The sequence below is a fragment of the Leptodactylus fuscus genome, chromosome 7 (genome assembly GCF_031893055.1).
Source record: "Leptodactylus fuscus isolate aLepFus1 chromosome 7, aLepFus1.hap2, whole genome shotgun sequence".
NCBI lineage: Eukaryota > Metazoa > Chordata > Amphibia > Anura > Leptodactylidae > Leptodactylus > Leptodactylus fuscus.
In genome coordinates, this window is record NC_134271.1 from 99,499,490 (window position 1) to 99,520,273 (window position 20,784).

The 20,784-nt window shown below is 42.7% G+C and overlaps 1 protein-coding gene across 1 annotated transcript in view; it reads left to right on the plus strand.

Annotated features, from left to right (window-relative positions):
- The window catches only part of MDGA2 (MAM domain containing glycosylphosphatidylinositol anchor 2), a 547,529-nt gene that overhangs the window by 365,468 nt on the left and 161,277 nt on the right, over nt 1-20,784 (plus strand). The window contains exon 7 of the mRNA XM_075282612.1: nt 19,330-19,659. Within this exon, the coding sequence (XP_075138713.1) occupies nt 19,330-19,659 (330 nt within the window). The remainder of the gene's footprint in view (nt 1-19,329; nt 19,660-20,784) is intronic.

Here is a 20,784-nt window from a genome sequence, read left to right on the forward strand (position 1 = left end):
GGGACGTAGCACGGAGAAGACTTCTAAAGGTAAGAGAAGAACCAGCATTGATTGGCCGACTATAGCATTCGGCCAATCAATGCTGGTTCTGCATCAAACTTTTCCATTCGAATAGCGAGTACGAGTATTTCGAATACCGTAGTATTTGATCGAATACCTACTCAATCGAGTACTACTCGCTCATCTCTAGTCAGAACATCTTCACAATGTATACCATAATATGCTTGGATGTAATGTGTAACTTACATGGAATGTTTCATTAACTGATGAGCTCAACATGGGATGAAATAATAAAAAAACTATAGACTAAGCTTATAAGAATACTCCTCAACCACTTTCAGCCTATCTTAAAGGCCACAGAGCTCATGTGGCATTTTTATCTTCTGAACATAGCTTGCTTATTGGTAAAAAAAAAATGTTTTCGGCTGTAAATTTTTAACTTCTCACAGCCCCATCCATTTTTTAAAAGTGTTGTATGAGATTCAAATAACATGAATGATTTTGTCCAGAAACAATACCATTTGTCTGTAAGGTGTGTCTGGTATTGCAGCTTATCCCAACTTAAGGGAGAGCGAAAACACCAGACACATGTCAGAGGCAACATACAAACCCTTTACAGGAGTTTTCCAACCAAATACATTTATGGCATCTCACTTAGATATGTTATAAATGTCTCATTTGGAGAGTAGTCGGGTCCAACCACTCGGTCCCCTCAATGGTTACTGAAAAGTAGTAGTGGAAACACTTGACATTCCTCAGCCTATGCCAACCAGTTCAGCCCTTGCCAACAGGGATACTTTATGTTTTCAAGTTGAAATGGAACAAGCTGACAATGCCCAATAGAACACCATGACCCCTTCTTTTTATGGGGGGAAGTTATTACTGTATAATGTCAAACGCCCTTGATCTAAAGGTTAGCAAGCGCAACAAAAAATTCACCAAGCCAATATCAACATTCCTTTATTTTGGTGATCACTTTTCTATGTATCCCTGCAAAAAGTTGAGAAAGAGAATGTGTTGTACAATTCAATACCAAGAGGTTATATTTTAAGGTGAAGGTTTCACTAGATACTGTATTTAGTATCTTGGTGGCCATCTGGTGTGTGACTTCTTATTGTCTCTATCACTTGGGATAAGCTACTACAAAGGAGCATTGGATGAACTCCTGCAGACTTTGCTCCTTCTGATATAGCATACTGTATTCTTCCAGAAAAGAGCGGAAATAGCTTAATGTGATGCTTTAATTTTTCCTGATATTGCTGATTTTCAAACTTGCCAGTTTTTAATAATAACAAAAGGACACTCCAGGGGAATCGTTGCCATCTGGTGATCCAACATTGAAGGCCATAAGGTACTCAGCAGAAGCTTATGCCTCATTAATCCTAAAAGTTTATAATACAGAATGGCAAATGAGCACTTGTCACTATGTAATGTACCAACATGGTGTCTATGGTTAAATGTCTCAAAGGCAAAGATCTACTTATCGGAGAATTTGTCTTTCCTTTTAGAAGGTGGCCACCACCTGTTTGTTAAAAAAAAAAAAGCAATAAGCGTGGTGTGGTTCCTTTCTTCATTTACAAAGAGGAACCTACATTCATATATTTCATGATTTGTCTTCTTGTAAGGACCTTTAATAACAATTCCACTAGATAACTCAGATTTGTGTCATACTACATAAATAAATTTGTACCAATCATAGTCTCAAGACAAAGTACGACTTGACTTAATGAAGAAGTACATCAAAAGCACCTTGCCTGCTTCTGATCGCATGCCACCATGAATTGATTATTTAATTTTCTTTGGTCTGCAAGCTATCCCATTATGCCTCAGTGCAACATCGCATATTGCAGCTAGAGCTTGTGCCATCTCTGCCTGCTGGGAGTTCAGTGTAATAATCTACATAAGTTAAAGAAATTTTCCAGGCAAATTACATCATTGACCTATAGTTAGATTAGGTCATCAATAGCAGTATGGTTAGGGTCCAACACCTGGGATACTTGCAACCAGATACCTACATAAATTTATTTCCCTGGCCATTCATCATTTAAATTAATTGAAGTTAATTCACAATCAAACTACAAAATAAATTAAGACCCCATTCCAAACCATTCTATTTATAGATATTGGGGTCACCTTGCTTTTAGGCACCACCACAGGTTATGACCGCTACAGTAACAACACTGCTTAGAGTTATTCTATGTTATCACTATACCATGTGTCTTCAGTGATATATTCCACACTGTGATGTTGCAGTTATTCCTGAAATCCAGATTATTCTGTGTAGAAGGGATGAATTAATTCTGGAGACTGGTCTTGCCATATAGCATGCTAGGCATATTTATCTAGCAGGAACACATGTTCAAGACATTGCCGCTTCAAAGCTTTAATTACAATAATGTTGACAAGCCACACATTGCTTTTATATAGGCCGTGGCTCTGCCTGTCTTACATGCATATCACAGGATCAAAGTATTGTGCTCATGCTATTAAGTCGTATGTGATTCCTGTGAACATAATGCTGACTCTCATTTGCAATTTGCAAGAATTTCAGATCACTATTAAAATATATGAAGGTTAAATGTTGCAGCCTTGATTTTTTATGGTCTATGATCTGAATTATTCACTGAAACCTATTGGCTTTTCAAAGCAAATCCAAAAGAATTAATCATGTAATATAGTCACAGTTGAAGGTAAATATCCATTTACACCATTGCATTTAGATGTGCTGCCATGTCAATTCTTGCCTAGCCAACATGTATGTTCTTACATGTCCCGGGAGCCCCGTAAAAATGAATGGAAAGCCAGTCAAGCAAACATACTTCTAATACCCCAATGAATGGAGTCTTTCTTGTCCATTGACATTAGTATGTTTTGGGGTCTGAAGAGGGGGCTTGGCCATCAAATATGTTATTGTTCAGATCTTATGTCCAATAAAGATTCCCCTGGTTGGCACTGGCAGCACGAGTGTCTGGTATTCTTCTATACAGATTTGTTGCAGTTCCCCAGACTAGATTATTATTGAATCACTACAGTAGAGTGATATACAATATATTTGGTTCAGTACAACCACCTGGGGTGTGGACAATGTAGACATAGTCCAAATGCTAAAATGTGCCCTTTTTATGACTCTATGAAACCAACCATAATCTAGATTTGCTGTAAACAGACTTGAAGAACTCTCCTCCATACACATAATACATTGTCAAATACGAGCCAATGGTTCAGCCACTACAAGGTACCATTGCTATGTGTTGCATACATGTTACCTTATAGAAAGTGTAGAGTAAATAGAAACTAGAATAAAACAAGTTATCTACTCCAAATCTATGCACCATGAGGGTTAAAACATTGCCGAATCACTTTAACACTTATTTGTTGTTTTTTTTATCACCGTAGTCACTGCTTCCAAATAAATGTATTTTCATAGAGGTGTACGGTGCACGTGTTATGTGTTGATGAAATACAGTGTCACACTTCATTGGTTACATGCATCTGAATATGAGCAGACCGGGGAAAGGGAAAACTGTAGCATGTTCTCAATTTCACCCGAGACTGGTCAGTGCATATTACAACAGCTGAGACAAGACTCTATGAGCAGATGATGAATTCTCTTCCAGAATGGAATGGAAATGAGTGCAGACTATTAGAACATTTGCCTCACGGTGCAGGTATAGACGGCAGCCACTACAGTATTCTGAACAGGAGCCCTTCTTTCCTCTCTCATCGATAGAGTTCCATCAAGTGAAATGATGGAAAAGTTGCCATACATTTGTTGGAATGATAGAAACAATTCATTTGGGAGAGTTGTGGAAATGGTGATATGTAATACATAATACAATAGTCTTCAGGAAAAACTATCCCAAGAAATGGGCTTGAATAGAAAATAATCAGGGCACCCATCCCTTAGTCCTCCTCCTTGGTAGCATGGATGCCAACCTCGGCCCTAGTAGTAGTCATCCCCTTCATATCTGTCATCCCACATCCGTCTGCACAATGAAGCTAACATATACTTCATCAATCTAGTGAACCAAAAGGAAGACAAGGGTGGTCAATTTGGTTGAGCTTCTGCTTGCTTTCAGTAGACAATCTACACAGAAGATGGCATAGCGCCAAAACGCGCAGCGGGGTGGTCAGCCTGACCTGATCTTGGACTTAGTTGTAACCAATGGGTATGTGTATTTATTTTTATTACATCTGCTCCTTTTTGTTCTAACTTCTGTACATGTTCACTGTTCACTCTAGTTACCTGCACTTATAGTTTATATGACCCAGGATATAGGAGTGTGCATGACTGTCATTGGTATTTGTGTATTTGGCTAATAGGCATAGGTGTAAGTTATACTTTTAGTACACCAACACTATTTGGATGTACTAGTATGCCTATTTACCTGTCCATTTATTATTTCTGTGAAAGTCATCTTGGTCCTTGGACCCTATACTACCTCATTGGGTTTACAGTTACTTTGGCGTAAACTTACCTTGATCTTCGGATGTAGTGTTGTCTTATGTGGTATATACCTTATATATGTCCAAGGTTTTGTATATGGCTGATTTTATCTACCTTTATATGTCTCCTTTTTGTTGTAGTTATCAATAAACTTTTTGCATATACTAAACTTTTTAATATATATGCTGACTACTTCCTTCCTTTTTCTTGTCGTATAACAATCTAAACAGGTAGACTTGCAGTACAAAGACAATTTACTCCATTTTGATCTGCAGTACAATGTGTGTTATATAAAACCATATTGTGTTGTTATGGAACTCAAAAAGCTTCTCACAAGAGGATAAAAGCAGGTGAAAGATGCTTTAGTAAAGTTACAGATGGAGGAAATTTAAGAGAAATAATGACATAAATGAAACAGAAAAACATGGCAACTGAGGCTTTCTAGAAGGGGCAGAAAAGACTGGCTGTGATCCCAAAAACAGAGATTCTTAAGCCAAATTTCTGTCATTAAGCCATCAGAATAACAGCCCTTACAATAAAATGTCACTCTCATAGGAGACTTGGCAAGATTATGCACATGCCCCTAGAGGAAGCTGCGGGGCGAAAAGCACATTGGGTCTGAAGATTGGAGGTTGTGGCTATTTTACCCTTTACTTTTACTGGGTCTGTATTTGTGTCTGGCCATTATGCTATACTTTGCCCCTTTATTGTCATATGTGCCTTTTGTGTTTGTGGTGATCCTGGTTTGTATTTTACGGCAGTATATTAGTATTGTTAAACTGTTATTGCAGCATGTATTAGCTGCAATATTTCCGGAGGTAGCCAGGACCCTCTGCCCGACCATCTTTTTATTGTTATTGTTTGGCTTGTTGGCTGCATTTACTTATAATGAAGATTTTTTTTCATTTACATATGATATATGATATTTCTTGTGCATTTAATGGTGGAGGCGTGTTTGTAGGTCTTTACATAACAAATTGTTATTCTAAGAAGCAATATGGTCTAAACAATAAGAATGTCTCTCTCCAAGGCATTGCATTATAATCTCTGTACATCAACTAAGCCTGAACTGGCCCCAACCAAGGGTTCTGTGATGGTATACACAAAGTACACTCCTGAAAAGAACAGTAGTCATAAATAAAAATATCAAGAATACAGCAAATATATATGCCCAACCATATGGCCATTTGTATGCGACCATGAAAAAATAGTAGTAATTTCCAAGATATGGAATACATCATCAATGATCATTAGAGATGAGCGAGTAGTACTCGATCGAGTAGGTATTTGATCGAATACTACGGTATTCGAAATACTCGTACTCAATCGAGTACCACTCACTATTCGAATGTAAAAGTTCGATGCAGAACCAGCGTTGATTGGCCGAATGATATACAGTTGGCCAATCAACGCTGGTTCTTCTCCTACCTTTAGAAGTCTTCTCCGTGCAGCTTCCCTGCGGCGTCTTACAGCTCTGAATTCACTGAATGCCCGATGCCTGGCAGAGTGAATTCAGAGCCGGAAGATGCCGCGGGAACGCTGCAAGGAAAAGACTTCTCGGAGGATCCAGCCCGACCCTGACTCGTGGACTTGGTAAGTATAATTTGATCGAACGTTGCCTACCCCTGAAACGAGCATTTCCCCCCCATAGACTATAATAGGGTTCGATATTCGATTTGAGTAGTCGAATATTGAGGGGCTACTCGAAACGAATATCGAACCTCGAACATTTTACTGTTCGCTCATCTCTAATGATCATGAAACCTTATAGCTATAGCATTTGTCATAAATGTCTGATAGGTAGCAGTCTCACTCCTGGGATTGCCACCTCTTGCGAGTCCTAGGTGACAATCCTCTAAGCTAGACAGTCCAGGGGAATAGGGATTGAATGGTAAGATGGTTATGCAAACTATCTTGGCCGTTTTCGTAACAACCATGGACTTAAATGGACAGAGCCATGACTTTCTGTGGCTACCTCTCTATTCAGCTTGAATTCCATGACTTTGAGTCCACTTTTCCCATAGGTAGGGATCTCAGATGTCCACTACTTTAAAAGGATCAAATTCTCTTGTCCATAACTGTGTCTGACATCGAAGCTTAGCCCCAATTAACCGAAAGCTGCAATACTAGACACAATTCAAGACTACCTTAGATTCCCAGTAGACACAGTAAGCTGGAGCTACTGGTCATAGCTGTGTCCGTATGGACCAAATACATAGCAGGTAAGCATTACCTATGGGACAGTGGCTTAACATTTGTAAGCTTACTACAGGACATCTGCTTTAAGCATTCTGTGGAGTTTTCTAAGGCCAAATAAAACAACCACTTATGATATTGACTCTTGGTTGCATGTTGTGCTATGGACTGTGTGTTATTTCCAAAGTAAGCAGTTTTAATCAAGCAGTTGTGTAAATCTGCTTATTAAACATTCAAATTAATAAATTATGCAGGAGGATAATGTGCTTGTTTGTGTATTTGGATAGAATCTAAAAATACTCTTTATATCCCAGCAGAAAATTGACGCTATATACAGGACTTTCAATAATGGTTATTAAAATCTGCGATGGTTACAGAGTCAAAAGTACAGCTATCTGTCTCCTTCCTGCATGAACATAGCAGTAATTACACAGAGTAACATGCTGGGTCAGCACTCTCCAGGCACATTCTCTTAAATGATTGCAAAGTCCCTTACTTGAAAGGGACAACTGGAAAAAAAAAAAGGTTTTCAATTACCATAGCATTAGGCTGCATATATATGTAGCAGAGCTGAGTCTGTCAACTGTTACAACCTCTATATGTTCTTTACGTATGAATAGAGATGAGCGAACAGTGTTCTATCGAACTCATGTTCGATCGGATATTAGGCTGTTCGGCATGTTCGAATCGAATCGAACACCGCGTGGTAAAGTGCGCCATTACTCGATTTCCCTCCCACCTTCCCTGGCGCCTTTTTTGCTCCAATAACAGCGCAGGGTAGGTGGGACAGGAACTACGACACCGGTGACGTTGAAAAAAGTAGGAAAAACCCATTGGCTGCCGAAAACATGTGACCTCTAATTTAAAAGAACAGCGACGCCCAGCTTCGCGTCATTCTGAGCTTGCAATTCACCGAGGACGGAGGTTTCCGTCCAGTTAGCTAGGGCTTAGATTCTGGGTAGGCAGGGACAGGCTAGGATAGGAAGGAGAAGACAACCAACAGCTCTTATAAGAGCTAAATTCCAGGGAGAAGCTTGTCAGTGTAACGTGGCACTGACGGGCTCAATCGCCGCAACTCAGCTTTCCGCGGATCCTGAATGGAATACACTGTCAGTGTATTCCCGTATACCCGATATATACCCCGATACCCGTTCCAACGGTGTGCCCCCCCACCTTCACCCCAGAAATACCCTGCAAGTCCCCTAGCAATAGAATTGGGGCTATATACACCCACTATTTTTGCTACTGCCATATAGTGCCATTGTCTCACTGGGAATTCAAAGAATATATTGGGCTTACATATAACTTCAATTCCAGGGAGAAGCTTGTCAGTGTAACGTGGCACTGACGGGCTCAATCGCCGCAACCCAGCTTTCCCAGGATCCTGAATGGAACACACTGACAGTGTATTCCCGTATACCCCATATATACACCCCAAATCCCCGTTCCAACGGTGTGCCCCCCCACCTTCACCTCAGAAATACCCTGCAAGTTCCCTAGCAATAGAATTGGGGCTATATACACCCACTATTTTTGCTACTGGTATATAGTGCCATTGTCTGACTGGGAATTCAAAGAATATATTGGGGTTACGTGCACCCACAATTTTTGCTACTGGTATATAGTGCCATTGTCTGACTGGGAATTCAAAGAATATATTGGGGTTACGTGCACCCACAATTTTTGCTACTGGTATATAGTGCCATTGTCTGACTGGGAATTCAAAGAATATATTGGGGTTACGTGCACCCACAATTTTTGCTACTGGTATATAGTGCCATTGTCTGACTGGGAATTCAAAGAATATATTGGGGTTACAAATACCCTCATTTCTTGCTACTGCCATATAGTGCCAGTTTCTGACTGGTAATTCAAAGAATATATTGGGGTTATAAATACCTTCATTTCTTGCTACTGGTATATAGTGCCATTGTCTGACTGGGAATTCAAAGAATATATTGGGGTTATAAATACCCTCATTTCTTGCTACTGGTATATAGTGCCATTGTCTGACTGGGAATTCAAAGAATATATTGGGGTTATAAATACCCTCATTTCTTGCTACTGCCATATAGTGCCAGTTTCTGACTGGTAATTCAAAGAATATATTGGGGTTACGTGCACCCACAATTTTTGCTATTGGTATATAGTGCCATTGTCTGATTGGGAATTCAAAGAATATATTGGGGTTATAAATACCCTCATTTCTTGCTACTGGTATATAGTGCCATTGTCTGACTGGGAATTCAAAGAATATATTGGGGTTACAAATACCCTCATTTCTTGCTACTGGTATATAGTGCCATTGTCTGACTGGGAATTCAAAGAATATATTGGGGTTACAAATACCCTCATTTCTTGCTACTGGTATATAGTGCCATTGTCTGACTGGGAATTCAAAGAATATATTGGGGTTATAAATACCCTCATTTCTTGCTACTGCCATATAGTGCCAGTTTCTGACTGGTAATTCAAAGAATATATTGGGGTTACGTGCACCCACAATTTTTGCTACTGGTATATAGTGCCATTGTCTGACTGGGAATTCAAAGAATATATCGGGGTTATAAATACCCTCATTTCTTGCTACTGGTATATAGTGCCATTGTCTGACTGGGAATTCAAAGATTATATTGGGGTTATAAATACCCTCATTTCTTGCTACTGCCATATAGTGCCAGTTTCTGACTGGTAATTCAAAGAATATATTGGGGTTATAAATACCCTCATTTCTTGCTACTGGTATATAGTGCCATTGTCTGACTGGGAATTCAAAGAATATATTGGGGTTATAAATACCCTCATTTCTTGCTACTGGTATATAGTGCCATTGTCTGACTGGGAATTCAAAGAATATATTGGGGTTATAAATACCCTCATTTCTTGCTACTGGTATATAGTGCCATTGTCTGACTGGGAATTCAAAGAATATATTGGGGTTATAAATACCCTCATTTCTTGCTACTGGTATATAGTGCCATTGTCTGACTGGGAATTCAAAGAATATATTGGGGTTATAAATACCCTCATTTCTTGCTACTGGTATATAGTGCCATTGTCTAACTGGGAATTCAAAGAATATATTGGGGTTACAAATACCCTCATTTCTTGCTACTGGTATATAGTGCCATTGTCTGACTGGGAATTCAAAGAATATATTGGGGTTATAAATACCCTCATTTCTTGCTACTGCCATATAGTGCCAGTTTCTGACTGGTAATTCAAAGAATATATTGGGGTTATAAATACCCTCATTTCTTGCTACTGGTATATAGTGCCATTGTCTGACTGGGAATTCAAAGAATATATTGGGGTTATAAATACCCTCATTTCTTGCTACTGGTATATAGTGCCATTGTCTGACTGGGAATTCAAAGAATATATTGGGGTTACAAATACCCTCATTTCTTGCTACTGCCATATAGTGCCAGTTTCTGACTGGTAATTCAAAGAATATATTGGGGTTACGTGCACCCACAATTTTTGCTACTGGTATATAGTGCTATTGTCTGACTGGGAATTCAAAGAATATATTGGGGTTACAAATACCCTCATTTCTTGCTACTGGTATATAGTGCCATTGTCTGACTGGGAATTCAAAGAATATATTGGGGTTACAAATACCCTCATTTCTTGCTACTGGTATATAGTGCCATTGTCTGACTGGGAATTCAAAGAATATATTGGGGTTATAAATACCCTCATTTCTTGCTACTGCCATATAGTGCCAGTTTCTGACTGGTAATTCAAAGAATATATTGGGGTTACGTGCACCCACAATTTTTGCTACTGGTATATAGTGCCATTGTCTGACTGGGAATTCAAAGAATATATTGGGGTTATAAATACCCTCATTTCTTGCTACTGCCATATAGTGCCAGTTTCTGACTGGTAATTCAAAGAATATATTGGGGTTACGTGCACCCACAATTTTTGCTACTGGTATATAGTGCCATTGTCTGACTGGGAATTCAAAGAATATATTGGGGTTATAAATACCCTCATTTCTTGCTACTGGTATATAGTGCCATTGTCTGACTGGGAATTCAAAGAATATATTGGGGTTATAAATACCCTCATTTCTTGCTACTGCCATATAGTGCCAGTTTCTGACTGGTAATTCAAAGAATATATTGGGGTTACGTGCACCCACAATTTTTGCTACTGGTATATAGTGCCATTGTCTGACTGGGAATTCAAAGAATATATTGGGGTTATAAATACCCTCATTTCTTGCTACTGGTATATAGTGCCATTGTCTGACTGGGAATTCAAAGAATATATTGGGGTTACAAATACCCTCATTTCTTGCTACTGGTATATAGTGCCATTGTCTGACTGGGAATTCAAAGAATATATTGGGGTTACAAATACCCTCATTTCTTGCTACTGGTATATAGTGCCATTGTCTGACTGGGAATTCAAAGAATATATTGGGGTTACAAATACCCTCATTTCTTGCTACTGCCATATAGTGCCAGTTTCTGACTGGTAATTCAAAGAATATATTGGGGTTATGTGCACCCACAATTTTTGCTACTGGTATATAGTGCCATTGTCTGACTGGGAATTCAAAGAATATATTGGGGTTACAAATACCCTCATTTCTTGCTACTGGTATATAGTGCCATTGTCTGACTGGGAATTCAAAGAATATATTGGGGTTACAAATACCCTCATTTCTTGCTACTGCCATATAGTGCCAGTTTCTGACTGGTAATTCAAAGAATATATTGGGGTTATAAATACCCTCATTTCTTGCTACTGGTATATAGTGCCATTGTCTGACTGGGAATTCAAAGAATATATTGGGGTTATAAATACCCTCATTTCTTGCTACTGGTATATAGTGCCATTGTCTGACTGGGAATTCAAAGAATATATTGGGGTTACAAATACCCTCATTTCTTGCTACTGCCATATAGTGCCAGTTTCTGACTGGTAATTCAAAGAATATATTGGGGTTACGTGCACCCACAATTTTTGCTACTGGTATATAGTGCTATTGTCTGACTGGGAATTCAAAGAATATATTGGGGTTACAAATACCCTCATTTCTTGCTACTGGTATATAGTGCCATTGTCTGACTGGGAATTCAAAGAATATATTGGGGTTACAAATACCCTCATTTCTTGCTACTGGTATATAGTGCCATTGTCTGACTGGGAATTCAAAGAATATATTGGGGTTATAAATACCCTCATTTCTTGCTACTGCCATATAGTGCCATTGTCTGACTGGTAATTCAAAGAATATATTGGGGTTACGTGCACCTACAATTTTTGCTACTGGTATATAGTGCCATTGTCTGACTGGGAATTCAAAGAATATATCGGGGTTATAAATACCCTCATTTCTTGCTACTGGTATATAGTGCCATTGTCTGACTGGGAATTCAAAGAATATATCGGGGTTATAAATACCCTCATTTCTTGCTACTGGTATATAGTGCCATTGTCTGACTGGGAATTCAAAGAATATATTGGGGTTATAAATACCCTCATTTCTTGCTACTGGTATATAGTGCCATTGTCTGACTGGGAATTCAAAGAATATATTGGGGTTACAAATACCCTCATTTCTTGCTACTGGTATATAGTGCCATTGTCTGACTGGGAATTCAAAGAATATATTGGGGTTACAAATACCCTCATTTCTTGCTACTGGTATATAGTGCCATTGTCTGACTGGGAATTCAAAGAATATATTGGGGTTATAAATACCCTCATTTCTTGCTACTGCCATATAGTGCCAGTTTCTGACTGGTAATTCAAAGAATATATTGGGGTTACGTGCACCCACAATTTTTGCTACTGGTATATAGTGCCATTGTCTGACTGGGAATTCAAAGAATATATTGGGGTTATAAATACCCTCATTTCTTGCTACTGGTATATAGTGCCATTGTCTGACTGGGAATTCAAAGAATATATTGGGGTTACAAATACCCTCATTTCTTGCTACTGGTATATAGTGCCATTGTCTGACTGGGAATTCAAAGAATATATTGGGGTTACAAATACCCTCATTTCTTGCTACTGGTATATAGTGCTATTGTCTGACTGGGAATTCAAAGAATATATTGGGGTTATAAATACCCTCATTTCTTGCTACTGCCATATAGTGCCAGTTTCTGACTGGTAATTCAAAGAATATATTGGGGTTACGTGCACCCACAATTTTTGCTACTGGTATATAGTGCCAATTTCTAACTGGGAATTCAAAATGCGCAAGGCTCCCGGAAAGGGACGTGGGCGAGGTCGGGGGAATGGTTCTGGGGAGCAAGGTAGCAGTGAAGCCACAGGGCGTCCCGTGCCTACTCCTGTGGGGCAGCAAGCATTGCGCCACTCCACAGTGCCAGGGTTGCTTGCCACATTAACTAAACTGCAGGGTACAACCCTTAGTAGGCCCGAGAACCAGGAACAGGTCTTGCAATGGCTGTCAGAGAACGCTTACAGCACATTGTCCAGCAGCCAGTCAGACTCTGCCTCCTCTCCTCCTATTACCCAACAGTCTTGTCCTCCTTCCTCCCAAAATTCCCAAGCTTCACAGAACAATAACCCCAACTGTCCCTGCTCCCCAGAGCTGCTCTCCGCTCCTTTCATTGTCCCTCAACCTGCCTCTCCACGTCACGATTCCACGAACCTAACAGAGGAGCATCTGTGTCCAGATGCTCAAACACTAGAGTCTCTTCCATCTCCGTTCGATTTGGTGGTTGATGACCAGCAACCCACCCTCATCGACGATGATGTGACGCAGTTGCCGTCAGGGCATCCAGTTGACCGGCGCATTGTGCGGGAGGAGGAGATGAGACAGGAGTTGGAAGAGGAAGTGGTGGATGATGAGGACACTGACCCGACCTGGACAGGGGGGATGTCAAGCGGGGATAGTAGTGTGGATGTTGAGGCAGGTGCAGCACCAAAAAGGGTAGCTAGAGGCAGAGGTCAGCAGCTTAGGCGAAGCCAGGCCACACCCGGAATCTCCCAAGATGTTCCAGTTCGTACCCAGCCCCGAAAAACTCCCACCTCGAGGGCACGTTTCTCGAAGGTGTGGAGTTTTTTCAAGGAATGCACCGAGGACAGATATAGTGTTGTCTGCACAATTTGCCTCTCGAAATTGATTAGGGGCTCTGAGAAGAGCAACCTGTCCACCACTTCAATGCGCCATCATTTGGAATCCAAGCACTGGAATCAGTGGCAGGCAGCAACGGCAGGACAAAGGCCGCCTGCCGTTCACGCCACTGCCACTGCCTCTGCCACTGCCTCTGCCTCTGCCACTGCCACTGCTGACTGTGCTGGCGATGCACTCCAGAGGACGAGCCAGGACACCACTTCATCTGCCTCCGCCACTTTGTTGACTTCTCCCTCATCCTCCCCTGTTCCTGTCTTATCGCCTTCTCCTGCACCATCAAAGGCACCATCAGGCGCTTCTTTACAACAACCCACCATCTCTCAGACATTGGAGCGGCGGCAGAAATACACTGCTAACCACCCACACGCGCAAGCCTTGAACGCCAACATCGCTAAACTGCTGGCCCAGGAGATGTTGGCGTTCCGGCTTGTGTAAACTCCCGCCTTCCTGGACCTGATGGCAACTGCGGCACCTCGCTATGCCGTCCCTAGCCGTCACTACTTCTCCCGGTGTGCCGTCCCCGCCTTGCACCAGCACGTGTCACTCAACATCAGGCGGGCCCTTAGTTCCGCGCTTTGCACAAAGGTCCACTTGACCACCGACGCGTGGACAAGTGCATGCGGACAGGGACGCTACATTTCACTGACGGCACACTGGGTGAATGTAGTTGAGGCTGGGACTGCTTCCCAAACTGGCCCGGTGCACCTCGTCTCCCCGCCTAACATTCCTGGCAGGGACACGAGAAGAACACCCCCCTCCTCCTCCTCCTCTACCGCCTCCTCCTCCGCCACCGCCTCCTCCTCCGCCACCGCCTCCTCCTCCGCTGTTAGATTGACCCCAGCTACGAGTTGGAAACGTTGCAGCACTGGCGTTGGTAGACGTCAGCAGGCTGTGCTGAAGCTGATCAGCTTGGGGGACAGACAGCACACTGCCTCCGAGGTGAGGGATGCCCTCCTCGATGAGACGGCAATATGGTTTGAGCCGCTGCACCTGGGCCCAGGCATGGTCGTTTGTGATAACGGCCGGAACCTGGTAGCAGCTCTGGAGCTTGCCGGACTCCAACATGTTCCATGCCTGGCCCACGTCTTCAACCTAGTGGTGCAACGTTTCCTAAAGAGCTACCCCAATGTTCCAGAGCTACTGGTGAAAGTGCGGCGCATGTGCGCCCACTTTCGCAAGTCGACAGTAGCCGCTGCTAGCTTAAAATCTCTCCAGCAACGCCTGCATGTGCCACAACACCGGCTTTTGTGCGACGTCCCCACACGCTGGAACTCAACGTTTCAGATGTTGAATAGAGTGGTTGAGCAGCAGAGACCTTTGATGGAATACCAGCTACAAAACCCTAGGGTGCCACAAAGTCAGCTGCCTCAGTTTCACATCCATGAGTGGCCATGGATGAGATACCTTTGTGACATCCTACGGGTCTTTGAGGAGTCCACAAGGAGGGTGAGCTCTGAGGATGCGATGGTGAGCCTTACAATCCCGCTCTTGTGTGTTCTGAGAGAATCCCTGATTGACATCAGGGATAACTCAGATCACACAGAGGAGTTAGGGATAGCATCCAATCCGTCACAGCTGGAGAGTAGTCCACACATCTGTCCGCTTCACTGCGTTTAATGGAGGAGGAGGAGGAGGAGGAAGAAGAGTTGTCCGATGATGTGATGGTGATACAGGAGGCTTCCGGGCAACTTCGAATTGTCCCATTGTTGCAGCGCGGATGGGTAGACATGGAGGATGAGGAGGAAATGGAGATTGAACTTTCCGGTGGGGCCAGAGGAGTCATGCCAACTAACACTGTGGCAGACATGGCTGAGTTCATGTTGGGGTGCTTTACAACCGACAAGCGTATTGTCAAAATCATGGAGGACAACCAGTACTGGATCTTTGCTATCCTTGACCCCCGGTATAAAAACAACATCTCGTCTTTTATTCCGGTAGAGGGGAGGGCCAATCGCATCAATGCTTGCCACAGGCAATTGGTGCAGAATATGATGGAGATGTTTCCAGCATGTGACGTTGGCGGCAGGGAGGGCAGTTCCTCCAGTAGGCAACCAAGTTCTCACCGGTCCACACAAACGAGGGGCACACTGTCTAAGGTCTGGGACACCTTGATGGCACCCCCTCGCCAAAGTGCCGCCACGGAGGGTCCTAGTGTCACCAGGCGTGAGAAGTATAGGCGAATGTTGCGGGAATACCTTTCCGACCACAGCCCTGTCCTCTCCGACCCCTCTGCGCCCTACACGTATTGGGTGTCGAAGTTGGACCTGTGGCTTGAACTTGCCCTATATGCCTTGGAGGTGCTGTCCTGTCCTGCCGCCAGCGTCCTATCTGAGAGGGTGTTCAGTGCAGCCGGTGGCATCATCACTGACAAGCGCACCCGTCTGTCAGCTGAGAGTGCCGACCGGCTCACTTTGATAAAAATGAACCACCACTAGATAGAGCCTTCATTTTTGTGCCCACCTGTGTAAAGCACCCCAACATGAAACTCCATGTCTGTACTCAACCTCTCCAATTCCTCCGCATCCTCATACTCATCCACCATAAGCGTTGCACAATTCTGCTAATACTAGGCTCCCTCCACCCTGATTTCCCCCAACTCTGCTGGTTAGAGGCTCCCTCCACCCTGATTTCCACCAACTCTGCTGGTTAGAGGCTCCCTCCACCCTGCTTTCCCACAACTCTGCTGGTTAGAGGCTCCCTCCACCCTGCTTTCCCACAACTCTGCTGGTTAGAGGCTCCCTCCACCCTGCTTTCCCACAACTCTGCTGGTTAGAGGCTCCCTCCACCCTGATTTCCACCAACTCTGCTGGTTAGAGGCTCCCTCCACCCTGCTTTCCCACAACTCTGCTGTTTAGAGGCTCCCTCCACCATGAATTGGTCCAAACTGGGCTGTTTAGAGGCTCCCTCCACCATGAATTGGTCCAAACTGGGCTGTTTAGAGGCTCCCTCCACCATGAATTGGTCCAAACTGGGATTTTTAGAGGCTCCCTCCACCATGAATTGGTCCAAACTGGGCTGTTTAGAGGCTCCCTCCACCATGAATTGGTCCAAACTGGGGTTTTTAGAGGCTCCCTCCACCATGAATTGGTCCAAACTGGGCTGGTTAGAGGCTCCCTCCACCATGAATTTGCCCAAACTGGGCTGTTTAGAGGCTCCCTCCACCATGAATTTGCCCAAACTGGGCTGTTTAGAGGCTCCCTCCACCATGAATTGGTCCAAACTGGGGTTTTTAGAGGCTCCCTCCACCATGAATTGGTCCAAACTGGGCTGTTTAGAGGCTCCCTCCACCATGAATTGGTCCAAACTGGGGTTTTTAGAGGCTCCCTCCACCATGAATTGGTCCAAACTGGGGTTTTTAGAGGCTCCCTCCACCATGAATTGGTCCAAACTAGGGTTTTTATAGGCTCCCTCCACCATGAATTGGTCCAAACTGGGGTTTTTAGAGGCTCCCTCCACCATGAATTGGTCCAAACTGGGGTTTTTAGAGGCTCCCTCCACCATGAATTGGTCCAAACTGGGGTTTTTAGAGGCTCCCTCCACCATGAATTTGCCCAAACTGGGGTGTTTAGAGGCTCCCTCCACCATGAATTTGCCCAAACTCTGCTGGTTAGAGGCTCAATCCACCCTGATTTTCAAAACAAATGTTGGTGCCAACCTCAACTTACTACAAGGGCCAAATTCACTGCTGGTGACAAGCTCTCCTCACTGCAAGTGCCAAATACACGTTTCAAGGTGTTTTCCTACTGTCAGAGAGGTGGTATTGAGTGTGTAAAGTGTGTAGTTGTTAGGCAGTGATGTTGGGGTAATAGAGGGTCTTTGGTGTGTTAGATGCCCCCAGACATGCTTCCCCTGCTGTCCCAGTGTCATTCCAGAGGTGTTGGCATCATTTCCTGGGGTGTCATAGTGGACTTGGTGACCCTCCAGACACGGATTTGGGTTTCCCCCTTAACGAGTATCTGTTCCCCATAGACTATAATGGGGTTCGAAACCCGTTCGAACACACGAACATTGAGCGGCTGTTCGAATCGAATTTCGAACCTCGAACATTTTAGTGTTCGCTCATCTCTACGTATGAACTACATTGTCAGAATTAGACTTAAATGCAACATCAGTTCTGCTATTATTGGCATGGTGTATGTTGAATTGTATTGGCTGGAATTTTTTAAATGCCCCATATAGGGCTCACAATCTACATTTTTCCCTATCAGTATGTCTTTGGAGTATAGGAAGAAATCCACACAAACACAGGGAGAACTCTCAAACTCCTGGCAGATGTTTTGTCCTTGGTAGGATTGAAACCCAGGACTCCAGGGCTGCAAGGCTGCAGTGTTAACCACTGAGCCACCGTGTTGCCCGTTTGGTTGAAATTTTAGGGGCTTATGAGTAAAATGGCCTGGAATACCAATTTAATATAAAAAGAATCATAGTCTTTAGTGGCATCCACAATATTTTATGATTCAGAGAGTTAGTTAAAGCCCTCTGACAGAAACCAGCTTCATGCACGGTTGACTTTCTGTCATGCTTCTGGGTCAGCAGGGGTACTATGTCTTCTTAAAGACAGGCTATGATGGCCATTTGGGGCATTAAACCAATCTCAGGTCCATATGTACAGGTGGAATAGTATCCCAAATAGCCTATTCCTCTCTGTCCATAGCCTCATTTAAAAAAAAACACACCTTTATACCTAACTAGAGACTCGTAAAAGTGCCTGTTCAGCCCTTCACTGAGCCTGGGAAAGTATACTCCATCTTCACTGCGTATGTGTCCAAGGTCCAGTACTTGTACACTGACGCCAAAGTGTACCACTCCAGATTCAGCAATGAGCTCCAAAGGCCCTGGGAGGACAGGAGCCAGGTAAGTATAAAGGGTTGTTTGGTTATGCCAGCCAAGGACAACATTGGAATACTGGGAAACTAAACCAGTCCATTAGGACCTGTGGGTGGCTATGTGCCCAAAGTGGCTATGACAGTGCAAAGAGTCTTATAGACTATACACACTCTGGAGAAAGTATATCCAAATAAGTTCTACTTGATGGGAAAAGAAAAACTAACTCTAGTGCTACCTTGTGTAAAGTAGCTCCCAATTCTTGCTGACCAGGTGAGATTCTTCTGTAGACAGCTGTATTGAGATTAGTGTCAGAGGACTGGTACATCCTCTGCCAAATGTTCTGGTTCAGACTTACAGCCTGACAAAATCCAGAGTGTCCATCACACTCAATCCGAAACAAAAAGGGTGCTTGCTTTGTAACCCTCTACTTCTGCACACCCTTTATACTACAGTATTATTAGAATACTTGACTTGTCCATGTTTCAAGTAAGGGGCACACACAAAAATCAGGCTCATTATTCAGAACTTTCAAAACCTTGTCAATTCTGTGGAAGTCAAAATGACATGCTGGAGAATATACAGATTCCAAACCTAGAACAATGCTATTCACTGAGCCACCACATCCTGGTGAAATGCAAATGTTTGAGTGATGATCAAATGTCAATGTGCAATCTGTGGCATTAAAAGTACAAATCATGTTTCTAATGATAAGTTTTCTTTATTATAGCTTTAAAAAAAGGACGCTACTGGATAACCCCCGATCCCTACCACAAGGATGACAACATCCAAATTGGGCGAGAAGTGAAAATATCCTGCCAGGTAGAAGCTGTTCCATCAGAGGAACTTACCTTCAGTTGGTTCAAAAATGGCCGCCCTTTACGAAGTTCTGAAAGAATGGTCATAACTCAAACGGACCCTGATGTCTCTCCAGGCACCACCAATCTGGATATCATTGACTTAAAATTTACAGACTTTGGGACGTATACATGTGTTGCTTCACTTAAAGGCGGAGGTGTTCCAGATATCAGCAATGATGTGAACATATCCAGCAGCACAGGTAAGAGGTTATATTTAACCACCTAAATTTGTTCAATTTGGAAGCAAGTCTCAATGTATCAACCAATTTGATATTAAAAACCAACAATATATTCCACTAATAAAAACACACACACTTGGATAAAATAAAGCATTATCCCACCCAAATCAAACAAAACCACCTCTACTTAATATACCCCACATACTATGCCCCTTTAGCACTTCTTCCAACATCAGAATTCGTAGCAATATGCCAAAAGTTACCTGATAACTCTGACTAAATATACCTTTGTATCTAGATAACGCCTCAAAAAACCATTATGTTCACCAAAATTGAGCAACGGGCAACCATGGCTTTTAACATCTAGAAATAGTGACTATGTAGAGAAGGTCAATACAGTTTGCTATTACATTATTTGTTCTCCAACTTTTGTAGATTTGAAGCTCCAGAATTCATTTTGCATAATGGCTATGTCAAAGTCTATTCATTATTTTTCTATGTAAAAAAGCTAAACCAATATAATGAATATAGTCAAACATGTCTAGCCTATGGCAACACATGAGTAGGCCGAACGACCAATATATGAAAGCCTCAAAATATAAAAGCCTCAATATATGAAATTTCAGAATCCTTTCAGGAAGTCACTTATGCACAGTCAAGGCTCATTCACATGAGGACAGAGGGGGCATATTTTGGCACGGAATCCATGTAATAATCTGCCCCCTCACAATGGTGATCTATGGAGACCGCTAGTGATCTTTTTTCTGTGAGCGGAAAAGAAACGAGCTGCCCTTTCTTCAGGCAGAATCCGCAGCTCATTGAGCCGGGGCGTCCGCCTCTCGGCAGCACCCTCCGGACTAGACCTATTCATTTTGGGACTACTCCGGAGCGGAAAGCCACGACTGACAGTCGTGGAAGGTGTATTTTTGTCCAGAATTTGACGCAGCTTCAAAATCAGGACCAAAATATGCTATTCCGTGCCTGTGTGAACTTGGCCTCACATTTCTTTAACTTCAAGACATGGTGATATTTAATTTTCTGTTTTTGTTTTTTTTCTGCCTCACCTTCCAAAAACCATCCTTTTTTTTTTTTTTTTTTCCTTTGGATAAATATATAGTATCTATATTTTACTAATTTAGGCATTTT